Source organism: Phocoena sinus, chromosome 1, assembly GCF_008692025.1.
Source record: "Phocoena sinus isolate mPhoSin1 chromosome 1, mPhoSin1.pri, whole genome shotgun sequence".
In the NCBI taxonomy this organism is placed as follows: Eukaryota; Metazoa; Chordata; class Mammalia; order Artiodactyla; family Phocoenidae; genus Phocoena; species Phocoena sinus.
The window spans coordinates 135,147,244-135,174,324 of NC_045763.1; the positions used below are offsets into that span (position 1 = coordinate 135,147,244).

General features: G+C 36.4%; 1 protein-coding gene across 5 annotated transcripts in view; it reads left to right on the forward strand.

The window, feature by feature from the left end:
• The window catches only part of RALGPS2 (Ral GEF with PH domain and SH3 binding motif 2), a 312,954-nt gene that overhangs the window by 168,667 nt on the left and 117,206 nt on the right, over nt 1-27,081 (forward strand). For 4 of the 5 annotated variants that reach the window (XM_032631376.1, XM_032631382.1, XM_032631369.1 and 1 more), the window contains 2 exons: nt 20,941-21,082; nt 26,193-26,297. In XM_032631376.1, coding sequence (XP_032487267.1) covers nt 21,026-21,082; nt 26,193-26,297 — 162 coding nt within the window. In that variant the 5' untranslated portion in view covers nt 20,941-21,025. Of the gene's footprint in view, nt 1-2,598; nt 2,666-20,940; nt 21,083-26,192; nt 26,298-27,081 lie in introns of those variants that run through there. The other variant, XM_032631391.1, reaches the window with a different exon arrangement.

The following is a 27,081-nucleotide window of genomic DNA, read 5'->3' on the forward strand; positions in this document are numbered from 1 at the left end:
AAAAAAATTGGTGAAACTTGCTTTATTGCAATATTCAGTTTATTGCGGTGGTCTGGAACTGAACTCAGAATATCTCAGAGGTATCCTTTATTTTTTAACCATTTCATAGTTATTTGGTGCTGTTCTAAGCATTTTACCTGTGTTAACTCATTGGATTGTCACAATACCTGGTGAAGAAGGTACTGTTGTTACTTTCATTTTAAAGAGGTAGAAACTGAGAAACAGGAAGGCTAACCATCTTGCCTTATGTTATACAATATGTAAGTGGCAGAACTAGGATTTGAACCCAGGTGTTATGGTTGTAGTTCTAGTTTTTAAGCATCTATTTCCTTCTCAGTTCTTATTTGCCTTTTAAATGAAGCCAAGGAAGAGGTCTCAGTTTGTTGCTACTATTTCTTTTACATTTCTCTAGTGCTTCTCTCCCATTTTTAACAAAGAGGTAGGATTTATGAACAGAGTGTTAGGTGGGCAAGATATGATACTAGGTAGTATACTACTGTAAGAATTTTATACTGTATGTGAAGTTGTATAATATCACTTGAAGGTAGACCATGGTAAGTGAAAAGATACATACTATCCTCAAGCAATTCTGTTTTTAAAAAGGTTACAGGTAATAAGCCATCAAAAGAGATAAAGTGAAATCAGAGTATATACTCATTTAATTCAAAAAAAGGCATAAAAAGAGGGAAAAAAAGAACATGGGACAAAGAGAAACAAATAGTAAGGCAATAGACTTAATTTTAACCAGATTGGTAATCACATTAAATATAAATGGTCTAAACACACCAATTAAAAGGCAGAGATTAACAGATTGGATTTAGCAAGACCCAACTATATCATTGCCTATAAGAAACATAACTTTAAATATAAAGATACAAATAGGTTAAAAGTAAAGGATGGAAAAAGATATACTATACTTACAATAGTCAAAAGAAAGATGGAGTGGCTATAGTAATATTAGACAAAGTAGATTTCTTCAGAGCAAAGGATGTTTCCAAGGATAAAGAATGTCCTTACAAAATAATAGAGGTCAGTTAATCAAGGGGGCATAACAGTTCTAAACGTTTGTGCCTCTGATAACAGAATTTCAAAAATACCTGAAACAAAATGGATAGAACTCCAAGGAGAAACAGTCAAATCTGCAATTTTAGTTGGATATTTTAATACCCTTTCCTGAGCATTGAAAGTTACAAAGATATATTACAGAGATATAATGGACTTGAACAATACTGTCAACCAATTGACCTAATTAACATTTATAGAATATTTCACCTAACGATAGCAGAATATTCTTCTCAATTCTTCTTACATGCCCACAGAACATTCTCCATGATGGACCATGTTTTGGGGTCATAAAACAAGTCTCCATAATTTAAAAGGATTGAGATCCTGTGCTCTCTGATCACAATGGAATTAAATTAGAAATTACTAACAGAAGACTTTGGAAAACTTACTTGGAAACTAAATAACACAATTCAAAGAGATTAAAAGATTTTGTACGGAATGAAAATGAAAACACAACATATCAGAATTTGTGAGATTCCACTAAAGCAGAACTTGGGGGGAATTTATAGCACTGAATGCTTATATTAGAAAAAAAAAATCTCAAATTAATGACCTCCACTTCTGCCTTAAGAAATTAAAAATCAAATTAAACCATAGTAATTAGAAGAGAGGAAACGGTAAAGACCAATGTGGAAATTAAGTATAGAAAACAGAAAAAAGTAGACAGAATTAGTGAAACCTAAAACTGACTTTGGGAAGATCAATAAAATTGATGAAGTTCTAACCTGACCGACAGAGGTGACATCATTACAGATTCTATAGATAATAAAAGAATAACAGGGCTTCCCTGGTGGCGCAGTGGTTGAGAGTCCGCCTGCCGATGCAGGGGACACGGGTTCGTGCCCCGGTCCGGGAAGATCCCACATGCCACGGAGCGGCTGGGCCCGTGAGCCATGGCCGCTGAGCCTGCACATCTGGAGCCTGTGCTCCGCAACGGGAGAGGCCACAACAGTGAGAGGCCCACGTACCGCAAAAAAAAAAATAACGAGAATATTATGAACAACTTTATGCCTATAAATTTTATAACAAAGGAAAAGGACAAATTCTCCAAAAGACATACTACTAAACTTCATTCAAGAATAGACAACCTGAATGGCCGTGTATCTGTTAGAGAAATTGAATTTTTGATTGAAATATTCCCACCAAAAGAATACCTCCAGGCCCAGATGACTTCACAAGTGAATTCTACTAAGTATTTAAGGAATAAATTATAACAGTTCTACAGAAACACTTTGAGAAAATTTCAGAGGAGGGAGTGCTTCTTAATTTATCAATAGTTCTAGTAGTTTCATAGGTTCCATCAGATTTTCTACACAGTCATGTTTGCAAAAAAAAAAAAAAAAACACACCTTTTCCTTTCCATTCTAGATGCCTTTTATTTCTTTTTCTTTCTTGACTGCACTGTCTGGAATCTCCTCCAGTACACTGTGGAACAGAAGTGGTGAGAGTAGACAACCTTTGTTTTATTTCTGGTCTCAGGGAGAAATCATTTGGTTTTCGACCATTAAAACTACATTATTTGTAGTTTTTTCAGATATGCCCTTTATTGGGTTGAAGAAGTTCCTTTCTAAAATGTGCTCCGGTATTATCTGGAATGGGGGTAAGACTGTTAAATGCTTTTTTATTTTTGCATTTATAGAGTTGATTACATGGTTTTTCTTTTTTAGTTGGTTCATAGAATGAGTTACATTCATTGCTTTTTTTTTTTTTTTTGCGGTATGCGGGCCTCTCACTGTTGTGGCCTCCGCTGTTGCGGAGCACAGGCTCCGGACGCGGAGGCTCAGCGGCCATGGCTCACGGGCCCAGCTGCTCCGCGGCATGTGGGGTCTTCCTGGACCGGGGCAGGAACCCGTGTCCCCTGCATCAGCAGGCGGACTCGCAACCACTGCGCCACCAGGGAAGCCCCATTCATTGCTTTTAAAATGTTAAACTAAACTTGCATTCCTAGAATAAACCCCATTTGGTCATCATGTACTATATTTTCTTTAAAAAAATGTTGCATTCAGTTTCCTATAATTTGTTTAGAACTTTTGCATGTGGAATATTTTTGCGCAGTCTTCTTTTCTCATAATGTTTGTGTCTAGTTTAAGTATAAGGGTTATTCTGGCCTCACACAGTATTATTAAGTGAGTTTAGTAAAGTTATGGGACACAGGATCAATATATAAATATCAATTGCACTTCTTTGTACTAGCAACGAACAGTCAGAAATTGAAATTTAATAAAACCGATACCATTGACAATAGCAACGTGTATGAAATACTGAAAACTATGCACAGCATTGCTGAACAAAAATTAAAGAACATGTAGATATATGGGGAGATATTCTTTGTGCATGGGTTGGAAGACTCGTTGCTAAGGTGAAATCACTCCCCAATTGAGCTGTTGATTCAGCGCAACCCAATCAAAATCTTAGCAGGCTTTATTGTAGAAATTGACAAGCTGATTCTGAAATTCATGTAGAAATGGCAAGGACCTAGAATATCTAAAACAACTTTGAAAAAGAAGAACAAAGTTGGAGAGCTAATACTACCTGATACCACAATTCATTATAAAGCTAAAGTAATCAAAACAGTGTAGTATTGGTGTAAATATAGAGAAATAGATCAGTGAAATAGAAAAGTCCAAAAATAAGTCCAGTAAATATATAGACAACTGAATTTTAATGAAGTACAAAGGCAATTCATTGAAGAAAGGATAGTCTGTTTAAAAAAAATGCTGGCTCAATTGGATATCCATATACAAGCAAATGAACTTCAGTCTGTATCTTGCATTGTCTACAAAAATTAAGTCAAAATGAATCATAGGCCTAAGTGTAACACCTAAAGATATAAAACTTTTAGACAAAAACAGGAGAAAATCTTTGTGACCTTGAGTTAGGCGAATATTTGTTAGGTACGACACCAAAAGCACAACCAATAATAAGACACATTGATAAAATGAACTCTATCAAATTAAAAATGTGTGCTCTTTGGGGGCTTCCCTGGTGGCGCAGTGGTTGAGGGTCCGCCTGCTGATGCAGGGAACATGGGTTTGTGCCCCGGTCCGGGAGGATCCCACATGCTGTGGAGCGGCTGGGCCCGTGAGCCATGCCCGCTGAGCCTGCACATCCGGAGCCTGTGCTCCGCAATGGGAGAGGCCGCAACAGTGAGAGGCCCACGTACCGATAGATAGATAGATAGATAGATAGATAGATAGATAGATAGATAGATAAATAGTGTGCTCTTTGAAAGATAATAAGAGATGCTTAGTAAGCACCTGTAGAAATGAGTTGGCTCTTTGGTCGTCTTGGTGTCCTGACCTGGAACTGAGGGTCATGGGCTCCTGCCTCTCTTACGCTCTCAACTGCCTCAAGTGGCCCTCTGTAGCCCTTATTTTTCTCACCTGTAAAATGTATGGTTTGCACCACATGATTTCCAAGGTTCCTTCCAGCTCAGACACCCAACGTGTCTATGTAACAATTGACTTGGAAAGCAATATCTACCAGTAAACATGTTTTTTAAAAAAAAGTTTTTAAAGTTTAATTCGTTTGGAGCAGTGGTTCTCAACTGAGGCAGTTTTGCTCCCCAGGAGACATTTGGCAGTATCTGGAGATGTTTGATTGCCAAAACTAGTTCAATGGCATCTAGTGGATAGAGACCGCAGCTACTACCAAACAGCCTACAATGCACAGCAAAGTCCTCCTCACACAGAATTACCTAGTTCCAAATGTCAATAGCACCAACGTTAAGAAACCTTGGTTTAAAGTATCTAAAGTCAATTTAGCTGCTTATTATTTGAAACCTGTGTTATTAAACATTCCTGTGTTGAACATGTTATTGGCAAAAAAAAAGTTGCTAAATAAAATCCTTTGGAGAAAATTGTGTCTTAGACTTTTGGGAATGTGAGGATGATGCGTTTATGAGACTCTTTCTTTCATTTTTGAAATAATGATTTTTATGTAGCCACCTGGAGTTGATCAATTTGGATATGTTGAAGTATTTGTTTTCATATCATTTGGAAAAAGTGTTTTAAAAAAATTACCACCACCATACATATAATTTCCCACACTAGTCTAGTAGAAGCCACCCGTAGAGCTTAATTTTAATCGATGGACTAAAATTTAGTTTGTTTTTGAAATAATTAGTGGAGCTTTGATATCTGAAATTTAGATTTAAGATTCATTAATTTAAAATGCCTACCTAGCCTCCTTTTTGCCAGTATTCCACAAATAGGTCAAGACCCTGGTTCTCAGATTAGATAAGTTTAGCAGCTTACATGGTGACACTTTGGATTTTAGTATTTTCTTCTTTTTCCTTTTAAAAAGAGAGTCTGGGGGAGAAAGTAGGTTTTAGTGGAAGAATGAGGGAAAAGAACAAGGATTTGAAATGGGTTGAGAACATTGGTCCTTAATATGTTGCTTACGAGGAACAGTATTTTTCCAAGTAGAGGAATACTGGGAATTTTGTATATTCAATTTGATTAGTAGTTTGCTGGTACTACAAATATATCTACAGTTGTGCCCAGAAGACTGATGTTATACGGCTGAATTTCGTCCAATTACAGCCTTCCTCTGCATATTACTCATGCCATCTGTTGTACTAAAGGAGTGCTTTCTGAGGTAGAATCTGTCCCTGTTTTTGTTCTAGACCAGGAGTTGGCCAACTTTGCATAAAGGCCCAGATAGTCAATACTTTAAGGCCTTTTTTGCAGGTCATACACTCTGTGTTGTATCTATTCAGGTCTGCCTTTATAGCATGAAAGTAACCATAAACAATACAGAAATGAATGAGTGTGGCTGTGTTCCAATAAAACTTAATTTATAAAAACAGGCCTGGGTTCAGATTGTGGGTTATAGTTGACCAGCCCCTGTTCTAGGCTATCAGCATTTTCTCTTTGGAACATTTGGCACTTTCTGGTTAGTTTCCCAGTGGTGGCCGGTTGCAAATGGAAGAAAGAGGTACCTTTTCACTTGCAGCTGCTCTGCTGTATGGAATGGCTTTTCCTGATGATGGTATGTGATAAGTAGATGACAGGAACTTTAAATGAGAAGTAGAATGGTAAGGCAGACTGAGTTCCTTTCTTGATCACAACCCAAATTCTAGCAAGTTTACCTTTGAAAAGTCTCTGGAATTAGTTTTTTTTTTTTATGTAAGTACTTATAACCTCTTGGCTAGAGTAGGGCAGTACCTTCTTATCGCTCCCTCTGCTTTTAAGGTTCTCTCCCTAATCCATCAACCTCCACAGATGTTGCCAGTTACCTTTCTAAAATGAAAGTATTATGGCACATATCTCTACCTGTAAAATTATACAGTGACTTTCAGTCACCTGGGATAGTGATTCATAACCGCTTTTCATTTCTGAGTCCCTTTGAAAAATCATTTGATAGCTGTGGATCCAGGAAAATGATATTTTTGTGTGTTCATCACACAGTTTTCATGCTTTTGGGGAGTTGGGCATTTCATGGCCCCAGGGTTTAATTCATAGTCTCTTAGTTAAGAAATCTTGATTTAGAAAATAAAATGCATATTTCTTTCCCATGCTGTTAATGCTTTATGATCTGATTCCAGTCTGCCTTTACAGTTTATTGTCCATGTTCACACACACACACACACACACACACACACACACACACACACACACACACACACACGCTTTTTCTGCAAAGAATTAACCAACATTCTCCTGTCATGCCAATTTCTCCTATTCTGTCTTTGCAAGTATTATTTCCTCTTGCCATGAACATCCTTACCATTTCCCTTGCATCTGCCCAATATCTACTCATTAAGACTCATCTCAAATATCAGATTCTCTGTGAAAATTTTCCTCACATTTCCTCCTTGGCATAAATAAATATGAAGGAATTGTGGCAACTGATACATGTAGGGAAGCCTTTCTTTTGGAGGGGAGGGGTGGGAAAAGCTTGGAAGGAGGAAGCTTCCAGGAAAGATTTTTTACTCTTAAGAGATATTCCTCTTCTTAAACGTCTATGAGCCTCAGTTTCCTAAGTTGAATATAATATTTATCTTAGGGGGCTGTTAAAATAAATAAAGAAGAGTGTTCCAATCTCCATAACACCTCAGTATTTATACAGGAAATTATCTTCTCCTGGTCATTGGGTGGCCCCAGGAACTTACGCAGGAGTAAACATCTTCAGAGACCCAGAACTCTCGGTTCTTAATAAAATGTTCTAATGGAAAACTAGGTTGTAAATTTACTAAAACAAAATTTCCTGAAATCCTTCTGCTGAAATTCTGGTAGGGTGTGTTTTGTGAGCTACAAGTCACTATGCAAATATTTATGTTGTTAAAGGCATTGCTGCTTTTAAAAGGCCAGTGGGGTCTTTGCTATTAGAATGATGCTTTTTTGGTCTAGTCAGTTCTGTTAGAATAGAGCTCTGTCTCTCACAAATTAACACTTGTGGTTTTCACTCTTCCATGAATGACTGGGAGGGTGTATGAAATATGATAATTTGTAATTTTTCTGGGCACATATTTGATCCTAGTCTGACACTGGTCGGCACATCTCCGTGTAATTTGTTATTCTCCGTTTTTTGTGTGTAGTTAATTATTATTGCCAGCACTGTCTGTGCTGTGGGAGCCAGCTTGTAGTGCTGTGGCCAAAGAGAAGCAAAGGCAATACATCTAGGAAGAGGGATTTTGAATAAACTAAAAAGTAAAATGTAAGATTCTGTGGTGGTTTAAATCCATGATGTGAATGAGTCTACTTTGCAAGTTGTTTGGTATTGTAAGTAGAAATTATTTCAGTGTTTTTGGAGTCATTGAACGTCTGTAGGAGTAAAAAAATTAGTTATACTTTAATGTGTTACATGTCATAGTAATATTCTCAAATTTGGGGATTTTTCAAGATGTCTTGGGACAGATCCCTCATAAACATGAGGATCTGTTGTACTTGAAGTCATCAGAAGCATATCCATTTGTCATAAACATGAGGGTCTGTTGTACTTGAAGTCATCAGAAGGGTATCCATTCGTTGAGATTTATGAATTCAACAGAAGTATCTTTCTGTCACTGTGTATGTGCATGTGTGCATATCTTCTGAATGAAACTTGTAAGATCGTATAATTTAATAGTCCGATATATAAGGACTCTGCCTTTTCATTGCCTATAGGATAAAGTCCAGGCTTTTCTTTTTTTTTTTTTTTTTGCGGTACTTGGGCCTCTCACCGTTGTGGCCTCTCCCGTTGCAGAGCGCAGGCTCAGCGGCCAAGGCTCAGGGGCCTAGCCGCTCCGCAGCATGTGGGATCTTCCCGGACCGGCGGACTCTCAACCACTGCACCACCAGGGAAGGCCCAGGCTTTTCTTTTTACTGTGGCAAACGTTGCCCTTTATACCTACTTCTCCAGACTCAGTTCCTGTTGCTTTCCATCACTCGTGCATTTTACCCTCTAATTACATTGCCCTCAACTGTTGGTGGTTCCCTGAATGCCAGTGACAAAGGCTTTCACTGTACGTAGCCTGTGTACGTGGTATTTTCTCTCATGTTCACCTAATGAACTTCTGTTAGACGTGAAGAGAGAGAGAGACCAGATGTTTTACCCTCTACTGCCCCACATTTCCACAGTATTTAAACATCCAGTTAAGGATTGGTAGAGAGAGAGGGTAATTTGGCATTGTAGAAAGCACGAAAGCTTAGCAAATAGCAGACTTGTATTTAAGATCTACCTCTGCCTTTAACTGATTATGTGAGTTTGGCCAGATCACATGACCTCCCATTAGAGTGTTGTCTTACTGTAAAACCAGGGGATTGGAATAAAGCAGGGGGTTAGCAAACTTGCCTGTCCCTTCTTTTCTTTTTCTTTACTTCCATTTTCCTTCCCTTCCCCTCTTTCTTATTCTTGCACATTTGAAGGATACAATGCTTTCACATTGCTTTATAGTAAATTACTACAGCAGTGATTCTCCGTGGGGAGTGGAGGAGTAGCGCATTTCCCGGGATGAGGGAGGCAAATATTAAAATAAGGGAAGACCTGGGGGTTTGAAATGTACTCCAAGGGGAGATCTCCAGAGCACCTTCCACCTCTTAAATAATATTCATCTGTGTTATTGCATGAGGCAAAAATATTTAAGAGTTTATGTAGCTTAGTTCCAAAAGGCTGTTCATGAGATCATTTTGGCTCTGAGGTTGAAAATGACACTAAATAAATGGCTACTAACGCCATCTGTTGGTAGGAAGAGTTTTACTTTTTATTAGATGTGTACTTTATTCTCTGAAGTTTTGCAAGTTGAAGATTTTTACGTCGAGAGAGGTTTTGTATAATTCAGGAGAACTTTTTATTTTGAACGAATTTCAAACTAAAAGGAAAGTTATTATAAGAGTAGTAAAGAGAACTCCTGTATGCCCTCTATACAAATTCCCCAGTTTTCAACATTTTGCCCCATTCGCTTTGTCATTCATTTATTTCTCTTTCTCTCTCACACACATACATGCTATTTTTCTGAAATATTTGCGATTAGTTTGCATGCCTCATATCCTTTTACCTCTTTTTTTTTTTTTTTTTCAGTACACGGGCCTCTCACTGTTGTGGCCTCTCCCATTGCGGAGCACAGGCTCCGGACACGCAGGCTTAGCGGCCATGGCTCAGGGACCTAGCCGCTCTGTGGCATGTGGGATCTTCCTGGACCAGGGCACGAACCCGTGTCCCCTGCATCTGCAGGCGGACTCCCAACCACTGCGCCACCAGGGAAGCCCTCCTTTTACCTCTTAATACTTCATCTCTTAAGAACAAATTTTTTTTTTAAAGGGCGTATGCGTTTTTTTGTTTGTTTTTTAAAGAAGATTTTGGGGGTAGGAGTTTATTTATCTTTGCTGTGTTGCGTCTTCATTTCTGTGCGAGGGCTTTCTCTAGTTGTAGCAAGCTGGGGCCACTCTTCATCGCGGTGCGCGGGCCTCTCACTATCACGGCCTCTCTTGTTGTGGAGCACAGGCTCCAGACGCGCAGGCTCAGTAGTTGTGGCTCACAGGCCTAGTTGCTCCGCGGCATGTGGGATCCTCCCAGACCAGGGCTCGAACTCGTGTCCCCTGCATTAGCAGGCAGATTCTCAACCACTGCGCCACCAGGGAAGCCCAAGAACAAATTTATTCTTTTATATAACCACAATATAGTTATCAAATTCAGGAAACTGATAAAATACTTTGATCTACAGTCTGTATTCCGGTTTTATGAATTGTCCCAATGACATCTTTTATAGCATTTACTGCCCTCCAATACAGGATGTATAGTTGTCATATCTCTTGACTTTCCTTTAGTTTGTAATGGTTCCTCAGCTTTGCTTTGTGCCTCGTAACAATGGCATTTTTTAAAGAACGCATTTATGGAATATTCCTCAATTTAGTTTTGTCCATTTCCTTGAGATTAGATTCAGGCTATGCATTCGCAGCTCGAGTACTCATAAGTGAGGTTGAGTCCCTTCCGGAGTATCACATCAGAGGCACACGATGTCTGTCTGCTCCTCATAGGTGATGGTAGATTTGATTCACTCAGTCAAGGTGTTGTCCAGTTTCTTCACAGTATAGTTACTTATTTTCCCTCTTGCAACTAATAAGCAGTCTGTGGGAAAACAGTGTTTTTGTTCTTTTACTTTTTTAAAATTAAAGTCTTTGTAGAAAAATTTTTAATTAAAAAATTTTTTTTAATTAAAAAATTTTCCAAAGTTAGGAAAAAATTGACTTGTAAACCTGGAGATAGCCACATCTTAGTGTATGTCGGTACAGTCTCTCTTCTATGCTATAATGATAATGACAACCAAAAAGGATTATACCTCAAATACTGTTTGTCAGATTGCTTTATTGATTTAGCAGTAAGTTGTGGATATTTCCCCATGTATCACTAGTATATCCTCCTGTGGTATTTTAGTGGCTGCCTAGTGTTCCATTGTATATAATCCTTTGCCTACGGATTGTTCTGTGATGTTCCGTTTAGCCTCATGTTTCAGGTATAAGAATCTCCTGGGTGTCCAGGCTATTGAATTGCCCTCCTTTTTAGACCATTTTGTCTTGTGTTTTAAGGGAGGCACTGCTGTACTGTTGCCTCACCTGAAATCTTGGCTCCGACATAGAGTCCTGATGTCTGTCTTGCTCCTGTCACACTGACTCACCATGCTGTTTTTCAGTTCCACCATTTCATACTAACAAGCTGAGTTCCTTTCTCTGATCATTCTTAGGCCTACAGTGGCACACTTTTGCCAAATTCAGAAACGTATTTCTGATTCAACTGAATTGTTTTTATGTTTTAATTGCTAAAATTGTGCAGTATTGAGGTTTTTGTTTAATTTCAAGTAGTGTATAGTCTTATGAGTGGACTTTTATGGGCTAGTCTTCTGAGTTGAGCTTCTGGCCAAAATGCACACACACCCACCGGAACACACACACACAAACAAATGTTTGAAGCATGGTTCATCTTTTTGCTTGGAACTTCCTTTCTGTTACCTGAATTTCTGGTTAACCTATATTTATATTTTGGGCCAGGTCATATAGGAGATCTCAGAGCTCTTATGTATTAGAATCACTTGGCAAATTATCTTTAGTGAACCTTCTATGCTGGAGGTAGAATATAACCTTTAGAGGCATTATTTAATAGATTTTTTTTTAGTCATTTAATATCTAATCATTTGAAAGTCTCTCTTTCCCTACAGCTAATTAGTTTTAGACTGTTTAGGTACATGGAAATATAAGCTTTCTTTGTAGCTGTGGGCCAGTTTATAAATGGTTCATCTCATTACATCTACAATTTAGTACAAATGCGACAAAATTATATCTAAAAGACTTGTGTTGAGTCTTTATTGACTTAAGGCAAAACATTTTTAATCTAAGCACATTCTTTAAAGTAGCTTCATTATTTTTAAGCTTTCCTTTACACTTTGAGAAATAATATCTGCTGTTTCATAGATGGGGAGGTTTAAGTGGGCCAGTTTCTTTTCATTGCCCTTTTAATATATGCACTCTAGGTAGGGTATTAAAGTGGCAGTGTGGTAAGTGAAACAGTTTTCTGCTATCCTTATCTTTTTCCTTCTAATTTAAGATCTCAGCTTACTTTGTTTTGAAAATCATCTTAAATATGTACCTAAAATATTTATAAGTAAAATATATGTCTGGAAAAGATATAGAGATATTTAAGCTTAAACAGTAATTTGGTAAGTGATCTAGTAAACAGTCTTGCCGGGAAACAACTTTTAATAAGTTGGTTTGACAGGAGATTTCTAAATATGTAGATTAATTTTGACATTATCTTTTTTTTTTTCAACCTGGGTGGTGTGTGGAATTGCTAAACCTGTCATTGTGGTTCGCTTAACAGTGATTGAAGTTTCTCCAGAACGTCTTTTTTTTTTTCCTTACAGTTTCAGGGCGTTCTTATCCATGTGAACTGCTATTGTTTGAAAAATGCTTGTTATCCTTTGATTAAGAATTAAGCAAAAATAAAAAAAGCATAGCTTAGAAATTTTTATCATTTATTCTGTACTACTAAAGATACGTGGAATAATTTCAAGTTGTGTACTTCTGAATAAATTCATAAAATAATTTATAACACTCATGTTTAATTTACCCTTAGAAATTAGTCAGTCAGCATGAAAAGTAGTATCTCTCTTAAGGGACCTCTCAGCGTTAAATGCAACGATATAGTATTGCAAGCTATTTGTAGATTTATCTCCTTTTTGTCCTGAAAGATACAGTTATTATTAGTTAACATGTTTACACACTTAGAACTTCTAAGAAATGAATATTTTTTAAGTAAAAAAAATTTTTTAATTGTTTAGTAAATTTATTTTCCAGTGTACTTGTGTCAAAATATGCTTTCAAAATGGTTCATTTAGAGGCATAGTTTACTTAGTTTTTCTAATTCATTAGTGTATATTGTAATTTTCACATGCTTCTGGAATTTAGAAGGTCTGCCTTCTATTTAGAAGAAGGTCTGCCTCTTCCTCTCCTTTTGTTTTGTTTGTTGTTTGTTTGTTTAAAGCCTCATTACTGATAGATGGACTGTGAGCCTCTGCCTAAATATTAGGAAAGTGCCTTGCTCAAGGCCTTACAGCTGGCTGGTAGTGCCCAAGCTAGGATTTGAGCCTAGGGCTTTCCAACTCCAAAATTTGTGTTCTTGCTGTTATACTCTACCATTTTTAGATGCATTGAGTTTTTCCTATATGATTTCATTTAATTCTTACAACATCTCTCTGAGGTACATTTTATTGCCCCTTATTTATAAACAATTAAATCAGAGTTCAGAGATTACATAATTTACCCAGCATCACATACCTGGTTAAAGTCCTAGAATTAGTATTCTGTATCTTATGCTTTTCCCACTGAACTGCTTTCACTACCCCTCAGCGTGGGTGGGACCAGCATTCACAAATTGATATGAATTTTGTTAAACTTTTTTCTTTTAAATATCATCTGAGATTGCCATTTTCATGGCTCAGGGATTCTGAATTAGAATGGTGATGGAGGATGAAGGTGATAGAAGTTAAGAGGATAGAATGTGATCATGGGAGTTTTATACAACTAGAAGACTAGGAGAGGGTCCTGGAGAGCAGAGGTTAGAGAAGCCTGGATGGGAAAGGGGCCTGCACGTCACTTCAGATGCTTTGCTTTTTTGGCAAAAGGTGGGAGTGTTGTTTACTACTCACCTTCCCTAAAGCCCAGTGGCATACCCCTGCATGGTAATCTTTGAAATACTGGTTTTAGTTTCCTAAGGTCATTTCCCTACTCAGAAACCTTTAATGGTGCCTAGTGCCTGTCCCTTCCAATTTAAATTCCCCCTTTTGACAGTTTGAGACCCTCTGCAATCTGGTCCTGTCACTTATTTGAACCTTTCCAGAGCTCATCAGAAAGGTTCTCCCCACCAGGCAGGTCAGTGTCCACATCATAACTTCTCTCTGGGCCACCTTTACTTTTAAATTTGCACCCTTGATGATTTTTACTTATCCTTTCTTCATACTCTTCAACCTGTGTTTCTTTATAAACCTATACATCATTTTCTCCTATAGAAATCATGCGACTCTTGAAGCTGAATCACAGCTTAACGAGTTGTAGCGATTCTCTCATTTCTGCTCTTTCCCCTCTAGCCATTTGTAAATCTGCTCAGAGGAAGAACAACCTTTTAGGTTCTCTTCTCTGGTTCCCTTCTTCCCTCATTTTGTCTCTCCGCCTCCCCCCCCCCCCACCCCCCCCCACCACCCCACCCCCCCCACCACCCCCCTCCCCCGTCCTAGTTTTTTCCTATCCATCAGTTTATCCTTCTTTCCTGTCTTTTGTTTTTCTATCCACCTGTCCTCCTTTTCTCCTTCCCTTCTGGCTGCCTATTCCTACTGTGTAAGCTTGGGCAAGTTACCTATTTGCTCATCTCTAAAAATGGGGTATAATATAATAACTTCATAGGGTTTGTTTTGATGATTGAGTGAATTTTTAATGAAAAAGTGCTTAGAGCAGGACCTGGATAATAAGCACTCCATAAATGTTAGCTTTTGTTTGTTATTGTACCGTTTTGTGTATTTTAATGTATGAAACAAATGATAGGGTGTCTATAAAAGGAGAAGTAGTTTTTCTTTTTTACATAAAAGCAAGTTATTTTTTAAAATAGTTATTAAATAGAGGTTAATTTAAAACTTTTAAACATTTGGACAGTCATCTAAAATCATTAATCATCCTAACAGTCTTGGTTAACATAACTGTTTCTACTCCTGACTTTACTTTTATTCGATACAAAGTTAAACAGAAACCAGGACAAGTTTTTCTACCTGGAGATAAATTAGTTTTTCAGGTACATACTACAACATTCTTACTTGCTTGCTACATGGACTAATTTTGTGATAAATTCTTTCTTTGTCTGCAGAATGTCTTTATGTTGCCTTCTCTTGGATGAGAATTTAGCTGGGTATGGAATTTTAGGTTGATAGTTATTTTCTCTTGGCACTTTGAAAATATTTCATTTTCTTCTGTGTCTTTTGGTATTGTTGAGAAGCTTTCCATTTAATTCATTCCTATGTAAATAAAATGCCTTACCCACTTGTTTTTTAAATAAGTATTCTCCAGTTTAAAGTGATGTATATAGAATATGATTCTTTTTATTTACCCTGCTCAAAGTTTGTGGTTCCTGAATGTGAAGATACATGTCTTTCCCGTATCTTGGAAACTTCTCAGCCTTTCTCTCTTTAAATGTTGCCTTCTGTTATCTCTCTTCCTCTGGAACTCCTCTTAGACGTGTTAGATCTTATTCTATTTTGCATTTCTTTAGTCTTTCTTCACATTTTACATATCATTAAGCCTTTGTTAGAATTTTTGCATAATTTCATTTATCTTTTCTACTTCACAAATTCTCTCTTTAGTTGTGTTAATCTGATGCTTAATTCTCCAGTGACTCTACCTTCCTTTTCTTTTGAAAAATTTTATTTGGTTCCCTTACAAACGTCTGTCTTGCTTTTTTTTTATAAGGTCTTATTATATTTTCAGTGTCTTCCTTTAAGGCCGCTGGCTTTAATCTTTAATCTGGTTTTATAGACTGTTATCTGATAATTTTTCATCTAAAGTTCTCAAGAGATAATCCTAATGATTGTTGTGTTTCCTGCTTTTACTTGTAGTGGGTTGTTTGCTTATAGAGTTGGTAAATTTCTATTTTGAGCTTGCTGGCAGGGGGAATTCTGCATTGCCTGGGTTGAAGGAATGTGTGTGTCCCCGCCCTCGGCAACCCCCCAAATTTTGTTCCCTCCATCTGCCTTGGGTTCCAGGAGTCTCACTGGCTTGTGAACATTTTATTTAAATTTCTAGTCTTGAGGGTCTTGGGCCATGCTGGTAGTATAAATACAAATTCTGTGTCTGTGCTGGAGCATGCCTAGGATTACAAATTATCATTTTGTAGACACCCTCCACCAGCCACAGTGGTAAGCCCAGGCCAAGACACACAAGTTTCTTATCTTGCTGTACCAGAATTTTTTTTACAGACCATCTTATCACTGATTGGGTAGACTATCAGTCTCTCTGGCTTTATTCTAGGTAAAAGTGTGTGTGGATGGGTTGACGTGGGGAGTGTGTATGTCTCAACTCCATTCTCATCTCTTGGTTGCTTTTTCTGTCCAACTGATGTCAAAGTCCATTTCTAAATTTCTCTTGTGGTACAAAGATTTTTTACGTTGTTTTTCAGCCATGTTGCTGGAAATAGAAAATAGTTACCATATTCTTTTAAATGTGTGTAGTATTGTGTGTATTGAGTATTTGATTGCCATTCTCCCTATATTTTTATTGTTAATTGGGCATTTATCTAATGTTATCCTGTGAATAACTGCTTTGTTCAGTCATTTATTCATCTTTCCCAGATTAAATAGGCAATTGAGGTCAGTATTGTGTTTAATGTGCCTGAGTGCAAAGATGAAAAATAATGGTTTTTCTGTTGTGTTTTGTTTTAAATATGGGTCTTTAAAATCAAGGAACTCAAAATTCATTAAGGAGAGACACATAAATATATCAATGTGAAAATATAGCAATAGAATTCTGACAGAAGAGCAGTGGAAGCATAAAAGAAGGAGACTAATGACTTCTCTGTGGGAGGCATTGGGGAGCTCTTATAACCCTGAATGTTCATCAGAACGCCTTTCTTTTTAATTTCTTTCGTAATAACTTGAACTTGTTATAAGCAAATACCAAAGACGATCTTGTTTAGTGCTATAGCAGAAATGATTTGAAGAGGCAACCACATTTTTTATTAAACTTCTGTCAAAATAGCTCAGTATCAATCATGTCAAAGACAAAATCTTTTGTTGTTGTTGTCGTTACTCATCAGACTTTTGATGGCTGTAACTGTTAAAACAAAGTACTGGGGAATTTGGGACTAATCTCTAATTTTCTTAGATAAAAAAATGAAGGCAGTGCAAGCTTAGCTTAGTGTCAGAAATGCTGGAAGTGCTATGATATACAGACATTTAAATCTTTGGACCTTCCACGAGTGTCATATAAAATATCTTTAACATTTATTTTAAAATAAATTTTAAAGGAGAGCCAAGCACTATAACAACTTTTAAATATTGAGTTGCAGTTATGTTGTTTTAACTTTACCCTGTTACTTTCTTTTTCTCATGAAATTTGTAAGTTTACAATAAGAAGGTTCAGTTTCTTTTGTTGAAATTGTCACTTATGTTTTTTTTCTTATAATTGTCTATTTGAATTTTTTAATGTGGTTATATACAAAGGCATGAAAGTCACTTCTGGTTTTCACTATTGTAAATAGTGCTTGATTTAAATATCCTTTATCTATGTAGTTTTTTCCTTTTCTCCAGAGTTTTTTTTTTTAAGTTTCAAGTGTCCCAGCTTTGGCAGTTTACTATTTATTTATTTATTTGGTTGCTCTGGGTCTTTAGTTGTGGCAGGCGGGCTCCTTAGTTGTGGCATGCGAACTCTTAGTTGCAGCATGCATGAGGGATCTAGTTCCCTGACCAGGGATTGAACCTGGGCCCCTGCATTGGGAGCTGTGGAGTCTTACCCACTGGACCACTAGGGAAGTCCCCTCCAGACTTATAGTAAGATGAATTTCTGGTACTGAGATTTTAAGTCATGTGTAAGCATATCAATTCTGTATTATCTGAATGTTTCCAAAGAAATTGTAGTAATTAATTACATTTCACTACCTTTTTCCTTATAGTTGCTTAGCTCTTCTAGAGCATGTTTTGTAAAACTATTAAATGTCTTTAGCATAATATTCTTTCTTTTTTTTGTTGTTTTTATTTTACGGTACGCAGGCCTCTCGCTGCTGTGGCCTCTCCCATTGCGGAGCACAGGCTCCGGACACGCAGACTCAGCGGCTATGGCTCACGTGCCCAGCCGCTCCGCGGCATGTGGGATCCTCCCGGACCGGGGCACGAACCCATGTCCCCTGCATCGGCAGGCGGACTCTCAACCACTGAGCCATCAGGGAATCCCTAGCATAATATTCTTAATGATGATAGCATAAATTATTTTAGAAAAGAACTGGTACTATGAAATGAGATTACCTTAGTGAGAAGTTGTCACTTTAACTTTACCCTCTTGTTTACTTTTTTAAAAAAGCATTGGTTTCTTTGTGGGGATACCATTGAGAAAGTGAGGAGTTAGGAGACTGAATGATTGTGCCTACAGTTTAAATAATCTAGTTTGTGACCTCAAGCAGGGGAGGTAAATCTACACATTTCAGATTTCCTATTTGGGGATTATATTGAAGTACTATGCCTGTTTTGGTATTTAAACTCTTTTAAAGGACAGATTAAATGTCTTTAGAAGTTTCAGAAGAGAATAGGAAATAATAAATTTCATTAAGAAAAGAGCTGTGATGTTGGTGTTTATTATGAATGATTGTGCTGTTTATACATAGCGCTAGGAAAAGTAAATAATATTAAGGCATATATTTGGCTTATCTAATTTGAACTTTTTTGTGTGCAAAGCACAGAAACGTCTTGGGGCACATATTATAAAAATATAAACCCATGCCTGTCTCTTAGGACATGAAGTGTTTTTATGGTATCATATGAGGCTTTGTTGTACTTAAACAGTATTAAATACTGACATGTAGTACATTTGTAAGTAATTATGAATAAGATTTTTGTTGAGGTATGCTTTGCTATACTTTTTTTTTTCATGTAATGGGTTTTAATATGACAATTTTCATAGGATATTTAAGTGACATTTTGATTAAAAGCAGGCAGAGAAAACTTTATTCTTTACTGTTAATAGTTTACAAATGTATTAATGTTTATTCCTGGTGTATTACCTCTTTTTCAGTAGATATTAACCATAAAATTTATATATTTGATATATAAGTTTTAGACTAAGGATACATTTTTTTTAACGATTTGATTAATTTTTCTTAACACTAGGGGGCACTGTTGATTTATGAATTCATATCTAAATTAATCAGGCATAGCATGTAGAATGAAATGAAATTATTTGAAGACATTTCATTGCAAATTGAGTGTTGCCTTCAGAGAGAATTGGGATTATCAAGTTCATTTTGTACAGTACTATAAATATAAATGATTCTTAATAAGATTCTTAATAAGAATAAATGAAGTTTATAAAATAAATACTGTAGATTGAAGGAAATTAGAGTGTTTCTATTCATTTTCATATTGGTTTTCTAAATGTTTTTTTAAAAAATCATTATTTCTAATGTAGTTCTCATTTTAAAAATTCTAGCACGATGTTTTGCTCTTAGCAGGTACTCAGGGTATATCTGAAGAAACGAAGATAAATTTAAGATGTGACTGTGAAGGCTGCTATCATTAGTAATACTTTTTAAGCATTTGAAAACCAGCAACATGTTTTGCTACATCTAGGAAACATATTTTAGGCATTCTCATTCATTATTTCTGCAGTCAGGATTTTGCTGATGCCCACCAACACGTATTTTGTGAGAGGTACATTTCTAAGGTTTTTGTCTTCTTTAATTAGAAGACTCCCTTGAATTTAAGCCTTGTGTGGATTCATTAGATAGTAGACAAAGTGTGTGTCATTATAATAGCACTCTTACCATGTGTCAGCACTGTTTTAGGTGCTTTGAATATATTAATTAATTTCTCCTCGCCACAACTCTATGAAGTAGGTACTTATTGCTGTCTCTGTTCTATAGGTAAGGAAATTGAACACAGAAAAGGCAAACAGTTTGCTGGGTTCACACTTAAGCAGTTTTTTTCTAGAGTTTGTGCTTCTAAATCACTGTCCTATATTGCTTCTCCAGAGAGAGGAAACTTAGCATTTCAAGAGAATTATTATTGATATTTCAAACTAAGTTTTTAAAGTGGGTACAATTTTGTAATGCACAGCATAAGGAATATAGTCAGTAGTATTGTTAATAACTCTGTATGGTGACAGATGGTAACTAGATTATCGTGGTAGTCATTTTGTAATGTGTAAAAATATCAAATCCCTATGTGATACACCTCAAACTAATATAATAATGTAAGTCAATTACACTTCAATAAAAAAGTGGTTATAGTTTTAAATACCTAATTTATAGACACTTAACCATTTCTCTTATGAAAAATATCATAGAAATTTAAAGTTGGAAAGGGACCTTACTGTTTATTTGTGTCATTTTACAGAGAGGAAGAAATTCCCTCCTAGATAGGTGAAGTTACCAACATAATGATATACAGCAAGTTTTTTGTGGAAAGGGATTAGACTCTCAAGTAAACATTCTGACTTCCAGTAAAGTGGAAAAACTATGGTGGTGTGGAAGGAATATTTGACTAGAATTTTAGATGACTTGAATTTTATTCTTGACCCGTCATTTACCAGCCTGTGTCCTCAGAGGCTGTGTTTGTGTTATATGAGTATCATGATATCTTCCTTAGTCTTATTGGTAGTTGTGAAGATCAGTGAGATAATGGAGTAAAGATACTCAGTAAACTTTAAAGCCCTATACAAATAAATATATCATGTACTGTGGTATTTTTATAACATGCTCCATAATAATTTATTTTTAATTATTCGTGATATCTTTGTAAACTACATTATCAACACTGCTAAACTTATTCAGTGTGGTTGAGTTAGGGATGTCATTTAGATCTCTAAAATTTATTTCATGAGACCATATATTACTTTGCCACATGTTTTTTACACTTTTTCTTAAGACTAAAAAAGCTTTTGAATTTTTCTCACAATAAATGAAAAATTATACCGTTGCTTTGCTGATAAAGAATATAACAGCAACATGTGTTGACCACTGGCCATTTGGTGTTTCTGATCATTTGAAAATAGCATAATAGGATTGTCCTCAAACCAGATTTAGTGATTTAACTGAAGTGAAAAATAGAGTTTAGTAAATTTGAAGTATTTTATTTCTTGGCATGGTGACAGGCATGGGTTTCTTTTCTTAAACTTCCAATAAGACACACAGTTAAAGTTTTCTGTTTTTTTTTTACAGGAATAATAATGTATTTGTGGCCTTGGACGTGAAGCAATCAGTCTTCTGTTGCTGTTAACTAGCGTCAGGGACTGATGTGGGAAGCATGGACCTAATGAACGGGCAGGCAAGCAGTGTTAATATTGCTGCTACTGCTTCTGAGGTAAGACATTTGAAAAGTTTAGTTGTAAAATTTCTTACCTGGCATTCTGATTTTTTAAGCATTATGATTGGTCACAGATGTAAATCAGAGCTTGAGAAAAAGGGTTACGGATTTTTCAGTTTTCAAAAAACTATTTTCATTGTACCATCCATGTGTTCATTGTACGTTTTAGGAGTTCATCCCTACCTACTTCATATACTTGACAAATCATGATTACTTAAAACCCTTTCTTGGGTTTAGTTTTAAAGAATGCATAGAATTTCTTTTCAAAGTGTTTTTACATTTTATGAACCTTGAGGGCAACAGTACAAGTGGGGCAAAGAATGACATAATATTGACACTGTCAGATCCCTTGATTCCAAGCCTGTTGAAGGAGATCAAAGACCTATTAGGCTGGAATGTTGAAAGCTACTCCTGTGATGTAGCTCAGAGTGTTAAAGATGGAGATAAAGACTGAACTAGGTGCTCACCTACCCCCCCCCTTTTTTTTTTTTGCTTTTTCTGTAAATCTAGGGTACTTGGCCTGCTTTCCTTAATAACTTTTGTATTTAGCTTCTATATTTCTCCTTAATTTTACTCTTACCATAGAGGATGAGAATAAATGTTTATGACACTTTAACGCCTTGACCTCAGAGTTCCTTGATAACTTCATTTTGCCCAAGCCAATTACTTAGGCCTTGCTGTCATTGAAAATATTCTATTCTAAGTCAGTAGTTTCAATTATTTTTCTTATTAGATGATTTCTGTATTTTTTAACATCTTTATTGGAGTATGATTTCTGTATTTTTAACTCTAGCTCTGGCTTCCCTTATGAATTTTATGAAGCATTTCTGATGAATGGACTTTTTACTTACAATATGAACAAAATCAGGTTACTTCGTTTCTATTCTGCTGCACTACCTGTAAAGAAAATAGGCCACCCTCTTTCTCTGACTTTTGTTAGTAGCATCACCGTGTCCTTAGCATCAGAGTTCAGATCTGTAGATTTGGCATTAACCTGCTTCCCCTTGCCCACCACAGCCATTTTCACATCACAGCAGGGAGAGTCTGCTAACAAAACAGAAGTTAGAATCCTCTGTAATGTAATCATCTAGTGACATCTCATCCTGCCCACACTCAAGTGGAGAGGATTACACATTGGGGTGACCACCAAGAGATAGAGATGCCTGGCAGCCGGCTTAGAGTCTGTCTACCACACCTTATCTCTGAGATCTAGTCCTTTACTCCTTATTTCTCCTAGTACCATCTTAGTTTGGTCATTTATTATTTCTTGTCTAGAATGTTACAGTGGCCTTTTATTTTGATCTCGCACTTCTATTCCCTGCTATTTTTGGTACATTTGACTGTAATTCAATTTTAATATTCTTAAAATAGCTGTTATACTTTATTTTATTCCCAAACTGTCCATGGTTCCTCATTACCTACTAACTAAATATTAACTAAATACACATTCAGCCCTGCATTTAAGACTTCCATCAAAATGAGCCTAAATTTTCTTTCTAATGGATTTAACTGCTACTAATTCTTTATGTGAAATTTACATTCTAATGAAAGAATACTACATCTTGTTGATGTTTGTATAAACCCTTAGCCTTTTCTATTTCAAAAAATTAGGGAAGTTTTCTCCTGATTCCCTGAACAGATAGGAGCTTTCTGATTTTTGAAACTATCACTTAAAAAAAAACATTTAAAATAATTTTTCCATAAATTTATACATAGCTTTTCTTCCTCCTTGAGACAGGGATTATATATGTTTGTAAATATGTCTGTAATATATGTATATTTACATGGTATTTTTATGACCATATTTCTTGACTATGTTAAATGTATGTGTGTATATGTATAGTATATTTATGACTATGTATCCTGAAACATATGAGCTAGTATTACAGGAAACAGAACACAATTGTTTGTTAAATAAAATAGATCATTTCACTCATATAAAAAATAGTGTTGGCCTTTCTGAAAGTGGATGAATTACCTCAGAGTAATATAATTTAGTACATGAGAAGTAAGGGGGGGGAGGGAAGTCTGCCTTTTAAATTGTCCTCCTGCTGTGGCAAGAAGATAAAATTAAAAATATATGTTTTTCTACCTTCTCTTAAAATAAAGATGTGTTAACATATCAAAATGCAAACTTCACAAATGTGAAAACCTCACAAGTACTTAAGGTATTTGATGGGTGATTGACTCCTCCTGTCTCTGCCTTCTAGACTTAACCTTTGTTTAAGCTTCTGGTCAGTAGAGTGGTGGCGAACTTTTTTCAGACATTTAGAAGTGTCAGTATTTTTTTAGTCTTGTTGTGAATAAAGAATTACTACTATGCACATTATGTCTCAGTACTGCTTAGCTTCTTGTCGTTACCAGCTTATTTATTGGTAGTGGGAAAGCAGATAGAAGCACGTCACTCATAATTTTTAAAGCCTCTACTGATGGCTTGTAAGAAGGAAAAGAGGAAAATGATTACTGACTTTGATAAGCAATAAGATTGCCATTATGATTTGCTCACTTGTCTTGAATGAGTTAGAAACTTGGAGAAAATTACCAAATTATGTTTAAAATGAATGTATTTACTTGACAATATATTTATTATTTGGTAGTTATTGGATTAGTATATACTGCTTAACTGATGTCTATTTGAATGCTTAACATGAATAAATTTCTGTATTTGTCTTGGAATATAAAGTAACATTGTCAACATACTGTAAGCTAGTCTTAGTTACAGAGGTTAAGCACATGGAATAAGATACTATATATGAAATCCATTTATGAGACTTTGGACTTCTGCTCAGACACATAAAGAGCTTGGAATTCATTACTCCTGTCCTCACAGCTTGATAAAAGCTGAACAAACTGAAAACCAATAACTCCTCTTAGCTCTATGAGAGAACTGATGTCACAGAGCAAATTGACAGTGATGCCCTGAAAACTGGAGAAAGGCAAATACAGAGAATCACTGTTTACCAAGAGCAGAATTCCCTGGAGCTTACTGTAATTGACAAACTGCTGGAGGCAGTGTGTGGACTAGCTTGAGAGTTAAGAACTCCTGGGGGCTCAGTTTTAGGTCTCCCTCCCCACTTTTGTGAGTTTTACCTCCAGGAGCCCCCACCAAGTTCTCACAGTGAGGTTCGGAGAAAAATCCCTCCTGTTTCCAGCAGAGGGAGGGGAAAGTAACCATTTTGAAATATACTCGGGGGAAGTAATCATCCTAATATATGCCCAGCACGTTGTATTCCCCACCTGACCTCAGGGGAGACTGCTTTACCAGAGCCTAACCTACTTGCAGAAAGAGAAATACCCAACTCAGGGCCCTCTAGCCTTCCTGTCTTACTTTCTAAGGGGAGTCTAGGGTACTGAGAAGCACCTAAGGTCACAGCCCAAGGGTACAGGCTCACTAAAGTACCTGATTGTAGGGCAATGGAATGCTTCTCCTCTTCCCACACCTTACCACCACATCAACATGGCTCCTGTATAATAGTAAAGGATCACAGCTGAAAGAACTGCAAAGCAGGAGTTTCTAGAAAAACCCAGAGACCAAAACAAGGACACTAGAGGAAGGTGAAGGCACCTCTAACCACAACAAATAGTAAACAGCATAACTCCTATACAAATAAACGTAAACCCTTGCACTAAGGGCCTATTTGCCTCAGTTTCTGTTACCCACTAAATCATGTCTGGCTTTCAGCAAATTTTAAGGCATGCTAAAAGTAACAAAAAAACATAGGCTGAGAGGCAGAGCAAGCAGCACAGCCAGACTCAGATATGGCAAAGATTTTGGAATTAACGGACTGGGAATTAAAATAACCATGATTAATAATGCTAATAGCTCTAATGGAAAAAATTGACAACATGCAAGAATAGATGGATAGTAGAAGCAGGGATATTGAAATTCTAAGAATCAAAAGGAAATGCTAGAAATCGAAAACGTCGTTCCAGAAATGACGAGTGACTTTGGCTCACCAGTAGACTGGTGACCAGTAGACGGCTAAGGAAAGAATCAGTGAACCTGAAGACATGTTAATAGTATCGTCCCAAGCTGAAGTGCAAAGAGAAAATAGAATGAGGAAAATGGAACGCAATATTCAGGAACTGTGGGGCAATGACAAAAGGTGTAGCATGTACGTAATGGGGCTGCCAGAAGGAGGAGAAAGAGAAAGGAGCAGAAGAAATATTTGAAGTAATAATGGTTGAGAATTTTACAAAATTAATGACAGATCCCTTCCTTTGTAATGATTTTGATATTTAGTTGCTACTGCAAGGGAAGTAAAAATGAAGCATAATGACAGATGCTCAAAATTGATGTATAATAGCTGGTAGGTTGACATACATAATATTATACCTCTGTAAATGAAACTTTGGTTAGTTTTTTCTGCCACTGACTGTAGCCTGATATCCTACCACCGTTTAACAGAGAGTGATCTAAATGTTCTTACAGGGATGATACTCTGGTTTCAGCCAACTGATTGCAAAATACACTTTTATTTTGTAGTACAGATGAAGTGGAAATTTAACAGAAATAAGATTTTCAGGGCCAGAAGCCACCTTTTGTTCTGCATATAGCAACAGCAAATTCAAAATTAAAGCAGAAAATGCTTAAATCTGTACTATAATAAGAAGAAGAGTATCAATTGTGCTATCACAGACAGACATTCACTTAACAAACTAGACTGGGTTATTTAGTTAATGTAGTTCTGAATGTTTTCCTGTGGTTTATGTTAGGAAAATAATTTGTCTTTTTCTTAATAAAAATTAGTTTTTAAAATTATAGATGGGTGTATCCTTCTCCCCTAACTTCTTTTACCCCATTTGAAAATCATTGAACTTGTTATTGATATCTTTTATTTCTTTTGGAAATGATAGGATGTCAGGGTGAGGAAACAGACAGGAAAACTTACTTGAGAACCTAAAACCCTAAAATTGAGGTTAGATTTCAAGTTGCCCGACCCTTTTCCTAGTGCTCTTCCAAGGAAGCAATGTGTTCTGCCCAACTTTTCTACAGCATTTGTTAACTCACTTTTAGCTTCCTCAGTTTTAAGGCCGGTCTAGTTTCCATGACACTTAACTGCAAGACAGTTTTTAAATGGCTGCATTTTTTTTTTCAATTTAACAGAAAAGTAGCAGTTCTGAGTCATTGAGTGACAAAGGTTCTGAATTGAAGAAAAGCTTTGATGCTGTGGTATTTGATGTCCTTAAGGTTACACCAGAAGAATATGCGGTAAGCCTCCCACCTCTTGTTCTCCAGTTTTTGCAGGTAATTTACATATTGGTGCAATTCAGTTAGAATTTGTAGGCCCAACAGAGGAGATTTTTAAAAAAAAAAACTGGATGTGGGAATCAATGGGGAGAGTAGCACAACAATGGAGCAAGCAGAGGAATGAACAGAAGGTAAGAAAATCCATTGGTATTTTTAGAGCAGCTTCGTAAGTTACACTATCAACTTGGTAAGTAATAATAAGTATTTACCTTCATGGTAATTGCTTTTGTCCCTACCAATACCACCTCCCCAAGCTAACTGTACTTTATTGACATATGTAAGAAGAATTTTTACTTTTTCCTAAATTAAAAAATTAAAGTTGAAGGCATTATTGCAGTATCATGAAGGATACCTAGAAAAACTTTTAATTCTTAACTGATATGTGTTCATTTATTTGTGCTATCTTTTCCCTTTAACTTGTTAGCAGAATATATTGATTTCCTGATATTGCATCACTCTTGCATTCCAGGAGTAAACTGTGTTTGGCCATAGCATATTATTCCTTGGTATATTGCTAGATTTTGTTTTACATCTATAACCACAGTTGAGATAGGTCTGTGTGAAGTCCTTCAATATGCGTTGCCACTAGTGTAGAGTCAGTTACTTCTTATAAATTGGGAAGAATACCTTTTCATTAATGTCATATTTTATATTACTGTTTGAGTAGATATGATTTAATAGTCACAACAACAACACTGCTCTATGAACCAGTAGCTCCAAGGTTTTTTTTTTTAATTTGGATTTA